The following is an 18,594-nucleotide window of genomic DNA, read 5'->3' as shown; positions in this document are numbered from 1 at the left end:
AGGGCAGTGGCAAATGGAATTTAATTCAGAGAAGTGGGAGGGCTAATAAGGGTATGCACATTAAGTGGTAGGCCACTTAATTGTATAGATGAACAAAAGGATCTTGGAGTGCTTGTCCACAGATCCCTGAAAGTAGCAGGCCGGGTGGATAAGGTGATTAAGAAGGCATATGGAATGTTTGCCTTTATTGGCCGAAACACAGAATGTAAGAGCAGGGAAGTTATGCTTAAATTGTATAATACTTTGGTTAGTCCACAGCTGGAGTACTGCGTGCAGTTATATTATATTATAGGAAGGATGTGATTGCACTAGAGAGGGTGCAGAGGAGATTTACTAGGATGCTGCCTGGAATGGAGAATCTTAGTTATGAGGACAGATTGGATAGGCTGGGTTTGTTCTCATTGGAACAGAGGAGGTTGAGAGGAGATCTCATTGAGGTGTACAAAATATTGAGGGGCCTGGACATAGTGGATAGTAAGGGTCTATTTCCATTGCTGGAGGGGTCTATTACAAGGAGGCATAGTTTTAAAGGTGGTTGGTTGAAGGTTTAGAGGGGATTTGAGGGGGGCTTCTTTACACAGAGGGTTGTGGAGATCTGGAACTCGCTGCCTGGAAGAGTGGTGGATGCAGAAACCCTCACCACTTTTAAGAGATGGTTGGATGGGCTTCTATAGATATGTGAAGATAAAAAGATTAGTACAGACAAGTGTACGTCCTTTGCAGTCAGAATCAGGTGAATTTATAATGGGGAACAAAGAAATGGCAGACCAACTGAACAAATACTTTGGTTCTGTCTTCACTAAGGAAGACACAAATAATCTTCCGGAAATATTAGGGGACTGAGGGTTTCTATGTTAAAGTGCAGTAACCTGTAGGTTATGGACCTAGAACTAGTAATTAGGATTCGACTGGATGACCTTTTGTTGGATGGAACAGATATAATGGTAAGTATTGCAGGGCATAGAATACAGCCAGAGTGATCACCTAGATGAGTTTCATCGCCTGGATAGGTCGGAGAGGAATTTTCCCAGATTTTTTCTCCCTAAATTGGCCTGGGTTTTTAGCTGGTTTTTGCCTCTCCCAAGAGATCACATGGCTCCGGTTGGGGTGAAGTACATAGAAACATAGCCTGCACCACCATTCAATAAGATCATGGCTGATCATGCAACTTCAGTACCCCTTTCCTGCTTTCTCTCCATACCCCTTGATCCCTTTAGCAGTAAAACTCCCTTTTCAATATATCCAACGAACTGGCCTCAACAACTTTCTGTGGTAGAGAATGCCACAGGTTCACAATTCTCTGAGTGAAGAAGTTTCTCTTCATCTCGGTCCTAAATGGCTTACCCTTTATCCTTAGACTGTGACCCCTGGTTCTGGACTTCCCCAACATCTGGAAGATTCTTCCTGCATCTAACCTGTCCAGTCCCATCAAAATTTTATATGTTTCTACGAGATTCCCTCTCATTCTTCTAAGCTCTTCTAAGCCACTGAATATAAGCCTAGTCGATCCAGTCTTTCTTCATATGTCAGTCCTGCCATTCCGGCAATCAGTCTGGTGAACCTTCGCTGCACTCCCTCAATAGCAAGAATGTCCTTCCTCAGATTAGGAGACCAAAACTGTACACAATATTCAAGGTGTGGCCTCACCAAGGCCCTGTACAATTGTAGAAAGTGTAGAACGTTTCAGTATAAGGGGTGTCGCAGTTGTGTGAGGCAGATTAGTTGGGCTGGCTGCTCTTTGCCTTTCCGTCATCGTTCATAGGTTTATAGTAACCTTCAGGGCTGCTGACCAAGGGCCATGTGGCTTTTTGTCAGCCGGAATGGCCTTCTGCGCTGTAAATTTCTATGCTTCTATGTTTCATCATAGGCAATCCCTCAGAGTTGAGGGTGACTTGCTTCCACGCTAAAAATGAGTTCTCAGGTGACCGAAGAGTCCAGTGCAGGAACTAGTCTCTGTCACAGCTGGGGCAGACGGTGGTTGGAGGGACGGGTGGGTGGGGTGCCTGGGTTGTTGAGTGCTCCTTCTGCTGTCGACGCTTGGCTTCAGCTTGCTCTTGGCGATGAGACTCGAGGTGTTCAGCACCTTCCCGGATGCTTTTCCTCTACTTTGGGCAGTCTTGGGCCAGGAATTCCCAGGTGGCAATGGGGATGTTGCACTTTTTCAAGGAGGCTTTGAGGGTGTCCTTGAAGCGTTTCCTCTGCCCACCTGGGGCTCGCTTGCCGTGTCGGAGCTCTGAGTACAGCGCTTGTTTTGGGAGTCTCGTGTCAGGCATGCGGACGATGTGGCCCGTCCAGCGGAGCTGATCGAGCGAGGTCAGTTTTTCGATGCTGAGGATGATGGCCTGAGCGAGAACACCGACATTGGTGCGCCTCTCCTGCCAATGGATTTGCAGGATCTTGCGGAGTCAATATATTTAAATTTTAAACATAGCGTTTAAAGTTAAGAAAAACTGCTGGTATAACCTGGGGACTGTAACCTGAGAAAAATTGGTTTTAGTTTATGCAAGTCTGATATAGATTATTATGCTTGTAACTTTTGGAATCTTAAAAAAATATATGCGAGAGCGTGAAAGAGATGCCGCATACAAACAAAACATAATGGGAGAGCTACAAAACCACACACAGAATCCGTAAGATCAAACGTTCGATTCCATTCTGCAAGATGGAAGTGCCTTTATGGTGCCCATGACATATTAAATGTATGTATGTATCTAACTGTGGTATAAGTGGAACTCATTTATTTATTCATCTATCTGCACTGGGTAAGAAACAGTATTTTGTTATTTCCCAAGTACATCTCTCAGAAACGCTTTTCCAAATCCTTTCTGTGGCCAAGTGCACCTCCCCTGCCTGAGCACCACTCCCCACCACTGCAACAGCCTGAGCTCCAAAGCCCCATGAGCAACACCAACATCGATCAGTAGTAAATACCAATGCATCCGAATTGCTGGCACTCACATATTTGTTATCTGATGGTGCACCTGCCTTTTTAGAATTGTAACATTTCTATACGCATTAAATAGCTTGTCAATGGTCAGTTGCTGAGATACATTTCATAATGCTATAGCCCATGCAGTGTGATCTCCTCTATCCATGTCAGCTTTATGTGATATCATGGAATCATACAGCACAGAAGGCCATTGGCCCATCATGCCTGTGCCAGGTTGTTGAAAGCCAATCCAATCAGACCCACTCCCACAGCTCTTTACCCAGAGCCCTGCAATTTTTTTTCCATTTCAAGCATACAGGTAGAGCGTCCGAAATCCGGAAATCTTGGGCCTGAGGCTGTTACGAAATCCGGAAATACCCGAAATCCAGAATGGCTTTCCAATGTCCCGAATCTGGAAACGCCTGGGCCAAGGTAAGGGTGCTGCGGTGGCTTGGTGGGGGGGGGGGAACGGCAGAGGGTCCGGAATGACGGGGGGTGGGGGAGGGGGAGCGGGGAAGGGTCTGGGGCGGCAGCATCGGCGGCCGGAAAAAACTTGCGTTGAAGACCTGCAAAAAAGTAAGTTAAAGTTTTTATTTTTTAATTCTTTTTCAGCGATTTAGTCGGTAAAGGTTTTGTGAATGCTTTGTGAATTTGTATTTTTTGGAATTTTTGGGGGGTAATTTCCCCCCCCTCCCTCAACCCAAGTCACATTGGTAATCGGTTTAAAAAAACTTTCCAGATTTAAGAACATTTTCCGAATTCCAGACGACCCTTCCATGGATCAGTGCGATGTCCGGATTTCAGAACTCCGGATTTCGAAGCTCAACCTGTATATCTTTCTCCCGTTTGAAAGTTACAATTAGAATCTTCTCACCAAGCTCCAAATGCAAACTGTATGTTCATGAGAAAATACAAAACAATCTTTAAATATGAAAGGCCACCTAAACTAAACAGCTGTCAGTGAGTTTAAGGTTGCAACCCGTCTTGGATCCTGTTGGCATTCTTAAGATGCTCCAGTATCTTTTGTCGACAGTTATAGTACACAGTTTGTACTGATGCAAAGCAGGTTCAACAATGCACCGATACAAACTCTGTGTGTAATTTGGAAGTGAAGTCGGAAAATTGAACTGAGGCAGCCATTGAGAGACCACGCTTGTGTGAACCTCCATTTTGACTTCCCAATGGGTGACACATTATTTGTACTGCAAAAATGGCCGCCTTGCTCCACCCTTTGTCCATGATTGGTCCTGTTGGAGGATAAGCCACACCCTGAAGTTTCACTGGAATGTGTAACAGGAACCGCACATCCCAAGGTCTCACTGACTTTGCAAATTGTAACTCGATCCACTTTGACTTCCTGAAGCGACAGAGGACAGAGCTCCCCAGAAGACAGCAAGGGCCAGCCAAAGTGCCTTACCCCAGTCCAAGTGCATGCCTTCCCCAGCCGAAGTGCCTTACCCCAGCGCAAGTGAATCCTTCCCCCCTCCCCCCACCCCCCACCCACCACAGATGGGGCAGGCATTGTGTGCGGATTGTTTACAGGTTTATGGGGTATGAAGTGAATAGTGACAGTGTGTGACTTCTGGATAGCATCCACTCCAACGATGTCCCTTGTAGAGGGTTGGAAGAACGTGATCCATCTTCCCTGAGTTCCCTCTCTCCCCTCCAATTCTTCCCTCCCTCCGCCACCCCGCGTCTCGCCCCTCCCCCCCAGTCTCTCTCTCTCTCTCCCCCCCCAACCTCTCTCTCTCTCTCCCCCCAACCTCTCTCTCTCTCCCCAGCCTCTCTCTCTCTCTCTCTCTCTCTCCCCCCAACCTCTCTCTCTCTCTCTCTCTCTCTCTCCCCAACCTCTCTCTCTCTCCCTCTCTCCCCCCCCCAGCCTCTCTCTCTCTCCACTCCCCACCCCCAGCCTCTCTCTCTCTCTCTCTCTCTCTCTCCGCCCCTAACCACTCTCTCTCCCCCCCCCCCCAGCCCCTCTCTCTCTCTCTCTCTCTCTCTCTCCGTCTCCAGCCTCTCTCTCATCTCCCTTCTCTGCCCCCCGGCGCTGCTTGTCGGCAGCCCACGAGCCCTCTCGGCCACTCGCCACCACTCAAAAGGAGGGGCGGGGGGGGGGGGGGGGGGGAAGAGTGAACCGGGGGGAGGGGGTGCGGGGAGAGTGAGAGCGAGAGAGCCGGGGTGGGAGAGGCGGGGGAGAGGGGAGAGAGTCGGGGGGGGGGGGGAAAAGAGAGAGTCAGGGGGGGGGGAGAAAGAGAGAGTCGGGGGAGGGAGGGGAGAGGGAGGAGAGAGTCGGGGAGGGGGGGAGAGGAGAGAGTCGGGGGGGGTGGGAGAGGAGACAGAGTCTGGGGGGGGAGAGGAGAGAGTCGGGGGGGGGAGAGGAGAGAGTTGGGGGGTGGAGAGAGAGAGAGAGAGTCGGGGGGTGGAGAGAGAGAGAGAGAGTCGGGAGTGGAGAGAGAGAGAGAGTCGGGAGTGGAGAGAGAGAGAGAGAGAGAGTCGGGGGGGGGTAGAGGAGAGAGAGGAGAGAGTCGGGGAGGGGGGAGAGGAGAGAGTCGGGGGGGGCGGGAGAGGAGACAGAGTCGGGGGGGGGGGAGAGGAGAGAGAGTCGGGGGGGGGGAGAGGAGAGAGAGTCGGGGGGTGGAGAGAGGAGAGAGAGACGGGGGTGGAGAGAGGAGAGAGAGTCGGGGGGGGAGAGGAGAGAGAGTCGGGGGGGGGGGGGGGAAGAGGAGAGTCGGGGTGGGTAGAGGAGAGAGAGTCGGGGGGGTAGAGGAGAGAGAGTCGGGGGGGTAGAGGAGAGAGAGTCGGGGGGGGGGGGGAGAGGAGAGAGAGGAGAGAGTCGGGGAGGGGGGAAAGGAGAGAGTCGGGGGGCGGGAGAGGAGACAGAGTCGGGGGGGGGGGAGAGGAGAGAGAGTCGGGGGGGGGAGAGGAGAGAGAGTCGGGGGGTGGAGAGAGGAGAGAGAGACGGGGGTGGAGAGAGGAGAGAGAGTCGGGGGGGGGGGGGAAGAGGAGAGTCGGGGTGGGTAGAGGAGAGTGAGTCGGGGGGGTAGAGGAGAGAGAGTCGGGGGGGGAGAGGAGAGAGAGGAGAGAGTCGGGGAGGGGGGAAAGGAGAGAGTCGGGGGGCGGGAGAGGAGATAGAGTCGGGGGGGGGTAGAGGAGAGAGAGGAGAGAGTCGGGGAGGGGGGAAAGGAGAGAGTCGGGGGGGGCGGGAAAGGAGATAGAGTCGGGGGGGGAGAGGAGAGAGAGTCGGGGGGTGGAGAGAGAGAGAGAGAGAGTCGGGGGTGGAGAGAGAGAGAGAGAGAGAGAGAGAGAGAGTCGGGGGGGGAGGGGAGAGGGAGGAGAGAGTCGGGGAGGGGTGAGAGGAGAGAGTCGGGGGGGGGGGCGGGAGAGGAGACAGAGTCTGGGGGGGGAGAGGAGAGAGTCGGGGGGGGGGTAGAGGAGAGAGAGTCGGGGGGTGGAGAGAGAGAGAGAGAGAGAGAGAGTCGGGGGGTGGAGAGAGAGAGATAGTCGGGAGTGGAGAGAGAGAGAGAGTCGGGAGTGGAGAGAGAGAGAGAGAGAGAGTCGGGGGGGGGAGGAGTTAGAGTCGGGGGGGGAGAGGAGAGAGAGTTGGGGGGGGGGGAAAGAGGAGAGAGAGTTGGTGGGGGAGGAGAGAGTCGGGGGGGGGAGAGTCGGGGGGGGGAGAGGAGAGAGAGTCGGGGGGGGAGGGGAGAGAGTGTCGGGGGGGGCGGGGGGGAAGAGGAGAAAGAGTCGGGGGGGGAGAGAGGAGAGAGAGTCGGGGGGGGAGAGGAGAGGGAGTCGGGGGGGGGGGAGAGGAGAGTCGGGGGGGGGGAAGTGGAGAGAGAGTCGGGGGGGTGGGGAGAGAGAGTCGGGGGGGGGGGGTAGAGGAGAGAGAGGAGAGAGTCGGGGAGGGGGGAGAGGAGAAAGTCGGGGGGCGGGAGAGGAGACAGAGTCGGGGGGGGGGAGAGGAGAGAGAGTCGGGGGGGGGAGGGGAGAGAGTCATGGGGGGGGAGGGGAGAGAGTCGGGGGGAGGGAGGGGAGAGAGTCGGGGGGAGGGGAGAGAGAGTCGGGGGCGCAGAGGAGAGAGAGTCGGGGGCGCAGAAGAGAGAGAGTCGGGGGGGAGAGGAGTGAGAGTCGGGAGGGGAGAGGAGAGAGAGTCGGGGGCGGGGGGGGGCAGAGGAGAGAGAGTCAGGCGGGGGGAGAGGAGAGAGAGTTGGGAGAGGGGAGAGAAGAGAGAGTCGGGGGGGGAGGGGAGAGGAGAGGGGGGGGGGGGAAGAGGAGAGAGTGTCGGGGGGGGGAGAGTCGGGGGGGGGGGAAGAGGAGAGAGTGTCGGGGGGGGGGAGAGAGAGTCGGGGGGGAAAGAGGAGAGAGAGTCGGGGGGGAGAGAGGAGAGAGAGTCGGGGGGGGTGGGGAGAGGAGAGTCGGGGGGGGTGGGGAGAGGAGAGTCGGGGGGGGTGGGGAGAGGAGAGAGAGTCGGGGGGGGTGGGGAGAGGAGAGAGAGTCGGGGGGGTGGGGAGAGGAGAGAGAGTCGGGGGGGGTGGGGAGAGGAGAGAGAGTCGGGGGGGGGGGGGAGAGGAGAGAGAGTCGGGGGGGGTGGGGAGAGGAGAGAGAGTCGGGGGGGGTGGGGAGAGGAGAGAGAGTCGGGGGGTGGGGGGAGAGGAGAGAGAGTCGGGGGGGTGGGGGGAGAGGAGAGAGAGTCGGGGGAGGGAGAGGAGAGAGAGTTGGGAGAGGGGAGAGAAGAGAGAGTCGGGGGGGGAGGGGAGAGGAGAGAGAGGGGGGGGGGAAGAGGAGAGAGTGTCGGGGGGGGGAGAGTCGGGGGGGGGGGGGAAGAGGAGAGAGTGTCGGGGGGGGAGAGAGAGTCGTGGGGGAAAGAGGAGAGAGAGTCGGGGGGAGAGAGGAGAGAGAGTCGGGGGGGGTGAGGAGAGGAGAGAGAGTCGGGGGGGGTGGGGAGAGGAGAGAGAGTCGGGGGGGTGGGGAGAGGAGAGAGAGTCGGGGGGGTGGGGGGAGAGGAGAGAGAGTCGGGGGGGTGGGGGGAGAGGAGAGAGAGTCGGGGGGGAGAGAGGAGAGAGAGTCGGGGGGGGTGGGGAGAGGAGAGAGAGTCGGGGGGGGTGGGGAGAGGAGAGAGAGTCGGGGGGGGTGGGAAGAGGAGATCGAGTCGGGGGGGGTGGGGAGAGGAGATCGAGTCGGGGGGGGTGGGGAGAGGAGAGAGAGTCGGGGGGGTGGGGGGAGAGGAGAGAGAGTCGGGGGGGTGGGGGGAGAGGAGAGAGAGTCGGGGGGGTGGGGAGAGAGGAGAGAGAGTCGGGGGAGGGAGAGGAGAGAGAGTCGGGAGAGGGGAGAGAGGAGAAAGAGTCGGGGAGGGGAGAGAGGAGAGAGAGTCGGGGGGGGGAGAGGAGAGAGAGTTGGGGAGGGGAGAGAGGAGAGAGAGTCGGGGGGGGAGAGGAGAGATAGTCGGCGGGGGAGAGAGGAGAGAGAGTCGGGGGGGAGAGGAGAGAGAGTCGGGGGGGGAGAGGAGAGAGAGTTGGGGAGGGGAGAGAGGAGAGAGAGTCGGGGAGGGGAGAGAGGAGAGAGAGTCGGGGGGGAGAGGAGAGATAGTCGGCGGGGGAGAGAGGAGAGAGAGTCGGGGGGGAGAGGAGAGATTGTCGGCGGGGGAGAGAGGAGAGAGAGTCGGGGGGGAGAGGAGAGAGAGTCGGGGGGGGAGAGGAGAGAGAGTCGGGGGGGGAGAGGAGAGAGAGTCGGGGGGGGAGAGGAGAGAGAGTCGGGGGGTGGAGAGGAGAGAGAGTCGGGGGGTGGAGAGGAGAGAGATTCGGGGGGGTGAGAGGAGAGAGAGTCGGGAAGGGGAGAGAGGAGAGTCTGGGGGGGGAGAGGAGAGAGAGTCTGGGGGGGGGAAGAGGAGAAAGAGTCGGGGAGCGGAGAGAGGAGAAAGAGTCGGGGAGGGGAGAGAGGAGAGAGAGTCGGGGGGGGGAGAGGAGAGAGAGTTGGGGAGGGGAGAGAGGAGAGAGAGTCGGGGGGGAGAGGAGAGAGAGTCGGGGGGGAGAGGAGAGAGAGTCGGGGGGGGGAGAGGAGAGAGAGTCGGGGGGGGAGAGGAGAGAGAGTCGGGGGGGGGAAGAGGAGAGAGAGTCGGGGGGGAGAGGAGAGAGAGTCGGGGGGGAGAGGAGAGAGAGTCGGGGGGGTAGAGGAGAGAGAGTCGGGGGGTGGAGAGGAGAGAGAGTTATGGGGGGGAGAGGAGAGAGAGTCGGGAGGGGGGGAGAGGAGAGAGTCGGGGGGGAGTGAGGAGAGAGAGTCGGGGGGGGAGAGAAGAGAGAGTCGGGGGGGGAGAGGAGAGAGAATCGGGGGGGGAGAGGAGAGAGAGTCGGGGGGGGAGAGGAGAGAGAGTCGGGGGGTGGAGAGGAGAGAGAGTTATGGGGGGGAGAGGAGAGAGAGTCGGGGGGGGGAGAGGAGAGAGAGTCGGGAGGGGGGGAGAGGAGAGAGTCGGGGGGGAGTGAGGAGAGAGAGTCGGGGGGGAGAGAAGAGAGAGTCGGGGGGGAAGAGGAGAGAGAGTCGGGGGGGAAGAGGAGAGAGAGTCGGGGGGGGAGAGGAGAGAGAGTCGGGGGGGGAGAGGAGAGAGAGTCGGGGGGGGAGAGGAGAGAGAGTCGGGGGGGTAGAGGAGAGAGAGTCGGGGGGAGAGGAGAGAGAGTCGGAGAGGGGGGGAGGGGAGAGAGAGTCGGGGGGGGGGAATAGGAGAGAGAGTCGGGGGGGGAGTGAGTCGGGGGGGGGGGGGAAGAGGAGAGAGAGGAGAGAGAGTCGGGGGGGGGCGAAGAGGAGAGAGAGCCGGGGGTAGAGAGTCGGGGGGGGGAGAGGAGAGAGAGTCGGGGGGTGAGAGAGATGAGAGAGTCGGGGGGGAGGGGAGAGGAGAGAGATTCGGGGGGGGGGGAAAGAGGAGAGAGAGTCGGGAGGTAGAGAGTCGGGGGGGGGGTGAGAGAGATGAGAGAGTCGGGGGGGAGGGGAGAGGAGAGAGATTCGGGGGGGGGGAAGAGGAGAGAGAGTCGGGAGGTAGAGAGTCGGGGGGGGGGTGAGAGAGATGAGAGAGTCGGGGGGGGGGGAAAGAGGAGAGAGAGTCGGGGGGTAGAGAGTCGGGAGGGGAGAGGAGAGAGAGTCGGAGGGGAGAGGAGAGAGAGTCGGGGGGGAGAGGAGATAGAGTCGGGGGGGGAGAGAGGAGAGAGAGTCGGGGGGGGAGAGAGGAGAGAGAGTCGGGGGGGGAGAGAGGAGAGAGAGTCGGGGGGGGGAGAGGAGAGAGAGTCGGGGGGGGAGAGGAGAGAGAGTCGGGGGGGGGGGGAGAGGAGAGAGAGTCGGGTGGGGGGGGAGGCGAGAGAGTCGGGGGGGGAGAGGAGAGAGAGAGTTGGGGGGGGAGAGGAATGAGTGTCGGGGGCGCAGAGGAGGGCGAGTCATGGGGGGGAGAGGAGAGAGAGTCGGGGGGGAGAGGAGAGAGAGTCGGGGGGGGGAAGAGGAGAGAGAGTCGGGGGGTAGAGGAGAGAGAGTCGGGGTGGGGAAGAGGAGAGAGAGTCGGGGGGGGAGAGGAGAGAGAGTCGGGGGGGGGAAGAGGAGAGAGAGTCGGGGGGGAGAGGAGAGTCGGGGGGTGGCGGAGAGGAGAGTCGGGGGGGGAGGGGAGCTAGAGTCGGGTGGGGAGGGGAGAGAGGAGAGAGTCGGGAGGGGGGGAAGAGGAGTGAGAGTTGGGGGGGGGGAAAGAGGAGAGAGAGTTGGTGGGGGAGGAGAGAGTCGGGGGGGGGAGAGTCGGGGGGGGGAGAGGAGAGAGAGTCGGGGGGGGAGGGGAGAGAGTGTCGGGGGGGGCGGGGGGAAGAGGAGAAAGAGTCGGGGGGGGGAGAGAGGAGAGAGAGTCGGGGGGGGAGAGGAGAGGGAGTCGGGGGGGGGGGGAAGAGGAGAGTCGGGGGGGGGGAAGTGGAGAGAGAGTCGGGGGGGTGGGGAGAGAGAGTCGGGGGGGGGGGTAGAGGAGAGAGAGGAGAGAGTCGGGGAGGGGGGAGAGGAGAAAGTCGGGGGGCGGGAGAGGAGACAGAGTCGGGGGGGGGGAGAGGAGAGAGAGTCGGGGGGGGGAGGGAGAGAGTCATGGGGGGGGAGGGGAGAGAGTCGGGGGGAGGGAGGGGAGAGAGTCGGGGGGAGGGGAGAGAGAGTCGGGGGCGCAGAGGAGAGAGAGTCGGGGGCGCAGAAGAGAGAGAGTCGGGGGGGAGAGGAGTGAGAGTCGGGAGGGGAGAGGAGAGAGAGTCGGGGGCGGGGGGGGCAGAGGAGAGAGAGTCAGGCGGGGGGAGAGGAGAGAGAGTTGGGAGAGGGGAGAGAAGAGAGAGTCGGGGGGGGGAGGGGAGAGGAGAGGGGGGGGGGGGAAGAGGAGAGAGTGTCGGGGGGGGGAGAGTCGGGGGGGGGGGAAGAGGAGAGAGTGTCGGGGGGGGGAGAGAGAGTCGGGGGGGAAAGAGGAGAGAGAGTCGGGGGGGGAGAGAGGAGAGAGAGTCGGGGGGAGAGAGGAGAGAGAGTCGGGGGGGGTGGGGAGAGGAGAGTCGGGGGGGGGGAGAGGAGAGAGAGTCGGGGGGGGTGGGGAGAGGAGAGAGAGTCGGGAGGGTGGGGAGAGGAGAGAGAGTCGGGGGGGGTGGGGAGAGGAGAGAGAGTCGGGGGGGGGGGGGAGAGGAGAGAGAGTCGGGGGGGGTGGGGAGAGGAGAGAGAGTCGGGGGGGGTGGGGGAGAGGAGAGAGAGTCGGGGGGGTGGGGGGAGAGGAGAGAGAGTCGGGGGGGTGGGGGGAGAGGAGAGAGAGTCGGGGGAGGGAGAGGAGAGAGAGTTGGGAGAGGGGAGAGAAGAGAGAGTCGGGGGGGAGGGGAGAGGCGAGAGAGGGGGGGGGGAAGAGGAGAGAGTGTCGGGGGGGGGAGAGTCGGGGGGGGGGGAAGAGGAGAGAGTGTCGGGGGGGGAGAGAGAGTCGGGGGGAAAGAGGAGAGAGAGTCGGGGGGAGAGAGGAGAGAGAGTCGGGGGGGGTGAGGAGAGGAGAGAGAGTCGGGGGGGGTGGGGAGAGGAGAGAGAGTCGGGGGGGTGGGGGGAGAGGAGAGAGAGTCGGGGGGGTGGGGGGAGAGGAGAGAGAGTCGGGGGGGAGAGAGGAGAGAGAGTCGGGGGGGGTGGGGAGAGGAGAGAGAGTCGGGGGGGGTGGGGAGAGGAGAGAGAGTCGGGGGGGGTGGGAAGAGGAGAGAGAGTCGGGGGGGGTGGGGAGAGGAGAGAGAGTCGGGGGGGTGGGGAGAGGAGAGAGAGTCGGGGGGGTGGGGGGAGAGGAGAGAGAGTCGGGGGGGTGGGGGGAGAGGAGAGAGAGTCGGGGGGGTGGGGAGAGAGGAGAGAGAGTCGGGGGAGGGAGAGGAGAGAGAGTCGGGAGAGGGGAGAGAGGAGAAAGAGTCGGGGAGGGGAGAGAGGAGAGAGAGTCGGGGGGGGGAGAGGAGAGAGAGTTGGGGAGGGGAGAGAGGAGAGAGAGTCGGCGGGGGAGAGAGGAGAGAGAGTCGGGGGGGAGAGGAGAGAGAGTCGGGGGGGAGAGGAGAGAGAGTCGGGGGGGGGAGAGGAGAGAGAGTTGGGGAGGGGAGAGAGGAGAGAGAGTCGGGGAGGGGAGAGAGGAGAGAGAGTCGGGGGGGAGAGGAGAGATAGTCGGCGGGGGAGAGAGGAGAGAGAGTCGGGGGGGAGAGGAGAGATTGTCGGCGGGGGAGAGAGGAGAGAGAGTCGGGGGGGAGAGGAGAGAGAGTCGGGGGGGGAGAGGAGAGAGAGTCGGGGGGGGAGAGGAGAGAGAGTCGGGGGGTGGAGAGGAGAGAGAGTCGGGGGGGGAGAGGAGAGAGATTCGGGGGGTGAGAGGAGAGAGAGTCGGGAAGGGGAGAGAGGAGAGTCTGGGGGGGGGAGAGGAGAGAGAGTCTGGGGGGGGAAGAGGAGAAAGAGTCGGGGAGCGGAGAGAGGAGAAAGAGTCGGGGAGGGGAGAGAGGAGAGAGAGTCGGGGGGGGAGAGGAGAGAGAGTTGGGGAGGGGAGAGAGGAGAGAGAGTCGGGGGGGAGAGGAGAGAGAGTCGGGGGGAGAGGAGAGAGAGTCGGGGGGGGGAGAGGAGAGAGAGTCGGGGGGGGAGAGGAGAGAGAGTCGGGGGGGGGAAGAGGAGAGAGAGTCGGGGGGGAGAGGAGAGAGAGTCGGGGGGGAGAGGAGAGAGAGTCGGGGGGGTAGAGGAGAGAGAGTCGGGGGGTGGAGAGGAGAGAGAGTTATGGGGGGAGAGGAGAGAGAGTCGGGAGGGGGGGAGAGGAGAGAGTCGGGGGGGAGTGAGGAGAGAGAGTCGGGGGGGGAGAGAAGAGAGAGTCGGGGGGGGAGAGGAGAGAGAATCGGGGGGGGAGAGGAGAGAGAGTCGGGGGGGGTAGAGGAGAGAGAGTCGGGGGGTGGAGAGGAGAGAGAGTTATGGGGGGGAGAGGAGAGAGAGTCGGGAGGGGGGGAGAGGAGAGAGTCGGGGGGGAGTGAGGAGAGAGAGTCGGGGGGGAGAGAAGAGAGAGTCGGGGGGGAAGAGGAGAGAGAGTCGGGGGGGAAGAGGAGAGAGAGTCGGGGGGGAGAGGAGAGAGAGTCGGGGGGGGAGAGGAGAGAGAGTCGGGGGGGGAGAGGAGAGAGAGTCGGGGGGGTAGAGGAGAGAGAGTCGGGGGGAGAGGAGAGAGAGTCGGAGAGGGGGGGAGGGGAGAGAGAGTCGGGGGGGGGGGAATAGGAGAGAGAGTCGGGGGGGGAGTGAGTCGGGGGGGGGGGGAAGAGGAGAGAGAGGAGAGAGAGTCGGGGGGGGGCGAAGAGGAGAGAGAGCCGGGGGTAGAGAGTCGGGGGGGGGAGAGGAGAGAGAGTCGGGGGGTGAGAGAGATGAGAGAGTCGGGGGGGAGGGGAGAGGAGAGAGATTCGGGGGGGGGGAAAGAGGAGAGAGAGTCGGGAGGTAGAGAGTCGGGGGGGGGGTGAGAGAGATGAGAGAGTCGGGGGGGAGGGGAGAGGAGAGAGATTCGGGGGGGGGGAAGAGGAGAGAGAGTCGGGAGGTAGAGAGTCGGGGGGGGGGTGAGAGAGATGAGAGAGTCGGGGGGGGGGGAAAGAGGAGAGAGAGTCGGGGGGTAGAGAGTCGGGAGGGGAGAGGAGAGAGAGTCGGAGGGGAGAGGAGAGAGAGTCGGGGGGGAGAGGAGATAGAGTCGGGGGGGGAGAGAGGAGAGAGAGTCGGGGGGGGAGAGAGGAGAGAGAGTCGGGGGGGGGAGAGGAGAGAGAGTCGGGGGGGAGAGGAGAGAGAGTCGGGGGGGGGGGGAGAGGAGAGAGAGTCGGGTGGGGGGGGAGGCGAGAGAGTCGGGGGGGGAGAGGAGAGAGAGAGTTGGGGGGGGAGAGGAATGAGTGTCGGGGGCGCAGAGGAGGGCGAGTCATGGGGGGGAGAGGAGAGAGAGTCGGGGGGGGAGAGGAGAGAGAGTCGGGGGGGGGGAAGAGGAGAGAGAGTCGGGGGGGTAGAGGAGAGAGAGTCGGGGGGGGGAAGAGGAGAGAGAGTCGGGGGGGAGAGGAGAGAGAGTCGGGGGGGGGAAGAGGAGAGAGAGTCGGGGGGGAGAGGAGAGTCGGGGGGTGGCGGAGAGGAGAGAGAGTCGGGGGGGGAGGGGAGCTAGAGTCGGGTGGGGAGGGGAGAGAGGAGAGAGTCGGGAGGGGGGAAGAGGAGTGAGTTGGGGGGGGGGGCGAGGAGAGAGAGTCGGGGGGGGCGGGTGAGGAGAGAGAGTCGGGGGGGTAAGAGTAGAGAGTCGGGGGGTTAAGAGTAGAGAGTTGGGGGGGGGGGGAAGAGGAGAGAGTCGGGGGGGGGGAGAGGAGAGAGTCGCGGGGGGGGGGAAAGAGGAGAGAGAGTCGGGGGGGAGAGAGGAGAGAGAGTCGGGGTGGAGGGGGGAGAGGAGAGAGAGTCGGGGGGGGAGAGAGGAGAGAGAGTCGGGGTGGAGGGGGGAGAGGAGAGAGAGTCGGGGGGGGTGGGGGAGAGGAGAGAGAGTCGGGGGGTGTGGGGGTCTTGGGCCTCAGGCTCTGCTTCTCGGCACCACGTGGAGGGTATGATTTGATTTGGGGCCGGGAGGGAGTGGGACAGGGGGGTGGGGGGTGTGGGGAGCGGAGCTGGACAGGGGGCTTGACAGACACGTGTCAAAAAAAGTGCAGTACAAATAGTTATACTGTTATAAATAATACAATTCGGTCTGCCTTCCATCAGTCTGACACTGGTACATGTAGTATTACTCTGCCCTTAGTTTAAAACATCATCGGAACTGTTCAACTAAGTTACTGTTGTACTCACTGACTGCCATCTGGTGTGTAGTTAGGTAGAGATAGAGATCGAGATAGAGATCGAGAGAGAGAGATCTCTCTATTATAACTTGATTTACCAATTATCCATATAATCAGGAGGTAGTCGATCATTTCTAGTGCTGGGCCCATCGTGTTTTTTTTGTCTTCATTGTACACCAGTGAGTATAAGTTCAGCAACAGCAGAAAAGTGAAATATGATGCACTGTGAATGATGAATTTCATAAACGGAGTGTGAATGACTCTTCCTACTCGAGACTTTGGTGCCAGCTGGTAACAGAGAGACAACACTGGCCACAGTGCGGCCACTGACAGAACAGTCAGAATCTTCTTACAGGTGTGCTTCCGCCTGTAGCCTGCCATCTGCCCAAACCAGACTGTGTTCAGAAACTGCTGGCAATTGGATTGAGCCACAAACTGCAGGATATAGAAAGTGAAAGACAGTAGTCAACTATGGTTTGCATTCACACACCATACACTATATTGGCTTCCTATCTTGTACACGATGTTTACTGTATATTACCCCTTAGTATGCATTCATTTACTGGCATAGGTGACCTATATTATTCAGCAGGTCGAATTTCTGGCCTTGCCGGGTCTGTACGAAGTGTGCACGCGCCCAGCGAGGCTTCGTAAAAGCCGGTTTTCGAGGCGCGATGCACAAGCACCGAGAACCAACTTTTCCGATCTGTCAAAATGTCTTTAGACAGATTCTACGCATCCCCGCAGGAAGGAGATCCGCGGGGCAGAGATTGGGATATTTGCCCAACTCTTGCCCAGTGAATGTCCTCCAAACTTTTACACTTGGTAAAGGCAGGTGTATAAGCTTACTTTTACCAGCGTAACAGTTTCAAAACATGGAAAACTTACATTTAATCATTCATTTTTATATTAAAAACCCTGTCCATTAAGGTGTTTATTTTTAACCCCATTAAAAAAAATTCCAAAAACTATTTTTTCTAAAACATTTAATTTTAATTCATTTTAAATATGTGAGGTGTTTTTTTTATTTATTGTGCCGTGTTTCTTGTTTTAGGGTGCTATTCTCATTGATGGTACAGGTACAACATCCAAAATCTGGAATCCTCGGGGCCTAGTCCGTGCCGGTTTTTGTAATTTTCTGGATTTCAGACAAGGAAATCAGTAGTCTGGAATCTGGAATCCTCGACCGAATCCGTGCCGGGTTTTGAGTGGCAAGGTCCGAAATCCAGCAAAACCCAAAATTCGGCGCGGATTCAGTCGAAGATTCCAGATTTCAGACTGTTGATTTACTTGCCTGAAATCTGAAATCCTCGACTGAGTCCGCGCCAGATTTTGGGTTTTGCCGGATTTCGGACCACTCTGTTCGCCGATTCCCACCGTCCGCAGTCCCCCGGCGCTGCGCTTTTTACCGGTAAGTAGCCTCCTTATTCCTCCGACCAAACTGAACCACCCCACTGTTGACCGAAAACTGAACATTTTTGAGGCGGACAATAATTCCGGATTTCGGACCACTCTATCTGGGATGCACAAAATGTCCGGTTTACGGACAATTCCAATTTTCGGAGTTCCGGATTCGGGACGTTGCACCTGCAATGAAAGCCCATACAAACGGAGTTCCCATTTTCATCAATGAGAATACTGGATAATGATTGGTAGTCCAGGCCCACGAGATTCCAGCAGATGCGTTCGTACATGGACGACATGCTCCTGTGCGCAGCGAGTGAAGGTCTCCGACCGGAATCCTACGTTCCCAAGTATATTCCTTCACTCCCCTACTCCCTGGGCACATTCTCTTAAATCAACCATATTTAAACATGGCAATTTCTATTTTTAAAACTTTACAAAGCTGTAATTCAAATCAAACTGATTGAGGATATAAAACAAAAATAATTTAAAAAAAGATTTCAGATACACATGGTACTGAAAATGCAATGAAATATCCCATTTAATGCATATCACAGCCACAAAGGTTGAGTATCATATGCTGCTATCATGCATGCCAAAGATTTATAAATATGGAGAATGAAGGTAGTATTATTCACTGTCCCTGAAGAAAATGAAAGCCTGCAGTTTTGCTAGATTACTTATTTAGGTTCTGGTTACTATAGTGACATAGGTGCCTACTGGCAATATTATAAGGAGACCTGCCCCTGACCCCGATCCTTCTGCAGGGTCAGGCACGGAAGTCACTGGCAGATGCTCACCTGCACCGAGGATGGTTCAGTGTTTCTGCCCATTTCTTTTTAAACAGTATATACATAGTGCTAAGATTTACTGTTTTTAAAACCCTGCATAATAGAATAGGGTAATTGCTGTAGAGATTCAGTCAGTTTATGTACCTCCTTTTGGTTGTACTTAATTGCTAATTTAAGTCGACTTAGGTTCATCCTCTCCTCAAGCAATCCTCTCTTATCAATCGGTTCATCACTAGACGTGTGATTTAGGATAACCTCCAGTTCGCGGGAATTCCGGGCCTGTGCTAGGAGATCTTTTGCAAAGGTCTTGCACTGCTGTGCTAGTTCCTCATAGTCATTCCTGAAAATGGTAGCAGACAACTTGTTTTCGTTAAACATATTTCTGTTACATTAGTACTGGAAGAGACATCAAAATCATTTCAGCGATTGGCAAAAGAACCAAAGGCAACATGAAGAAAACCCTTTTTATGCAATGAGTGGTTAGGATTTGAAATGTGCTGTTAGATAGGGCGGTGCATACAGATTGAATTGTAGCTTTCAAAGGAAATTGGATCAATACTTGAAAGAGAAAAAATTGCAGGGTTATGGAGAGAGCAGGGAGTGGGACGAACTGGAGTGCTCTTCGAAAGAGCCAGCGCAGATTTGATGGGCCGAATGGCCTCCTTCTGTGCTGTACTATTCTAGGGGCTAGAGCCTCCAATGTTGTGCTTATCGCCTATGAGAACGTGAAAGGTGTTTCATAAAATACTAGGGGCAAATGGAGCGCTAATTTTTGAAATCTTGAAAAATTAGCGCCAGGCACTAATAATTCTGAGCTTCCACTAAATTGGCAGTTAGCGCTCCAGGAAAGAACTGGAGTGCTAAATCAAGCGTTAAGTTAGGTGCTCCAGGGGCTCTCCCAGCAGAACAATAATAAATTTCAGGAGCAATGCAATCAGGAATGATCCTTCGCACTGGCTCCTTCCAGCTCTTAAAGGGGAGGTTCCATCATTCTGCAGATCCTCTTTATCAACATTGCTAGCTGTGAAGGTGACCTGGAACCAACTCAATCCCCTGATTGCCATGGCAATGGCTGATCCCACTCCCAGGGAGAGAGCGCGCCGTTTCAGTGACCAGGCATTGGTCGCGGGAGTGGAGCGAAGGAGGGCAGTGCTGTTCTCGGGCACTCGAAGGAGGCCATTGCCCCAGGTCT

General features: G+C 57.9%; 1 protein-coding gene across 1 annotated transcript in view; it reads right to left on the bottom strand.

The window, feature by feature from the left end:
• trpc1 (transient receptor potential cation channel, subfamily C, member 1) overlaps nt 1–18,594 on the bottom strand; it is a 112,423-nt gene that overhangs the window by 58,978 nt on the left and 34,851 nt on the right. The window contains exons 6-7 of the mRNA XM_070883658.1: nt 17,547–17,742; nt 15,306–15,642 (exon numbers count right to left, since the gene is read on the bottom strand). Of these exons, the coding sequence (XP_070739759.1) occupies nt 15,306–15,642; nt 17,547–17,742 (533 nt within the window). The remainder of the gene's footprint in view (nt 1–15,305; nt 15,643–17,546; nt 17,743–18,594) is intronic.

Source organism: Pristiophorus japonicus, chromosome 6, assembly GCF_044704955.1.
Source record: "Pristiophorus japonicus isolate sPriJap1 chromosome 6, sPriJap1.hap1, whole genome shotgun sequence".
NCBI lineage: Eukaryota > Metazoa > Chordata > Chondrichthyes > Pristiophoridae > Pristiophorus > Pristiophorus japonicus.
The sequence above is the reverse complement of the archived record's forward strand: the minus strand, read 5'-3'. Positions and strand labels throughout refer to the sequence as shown.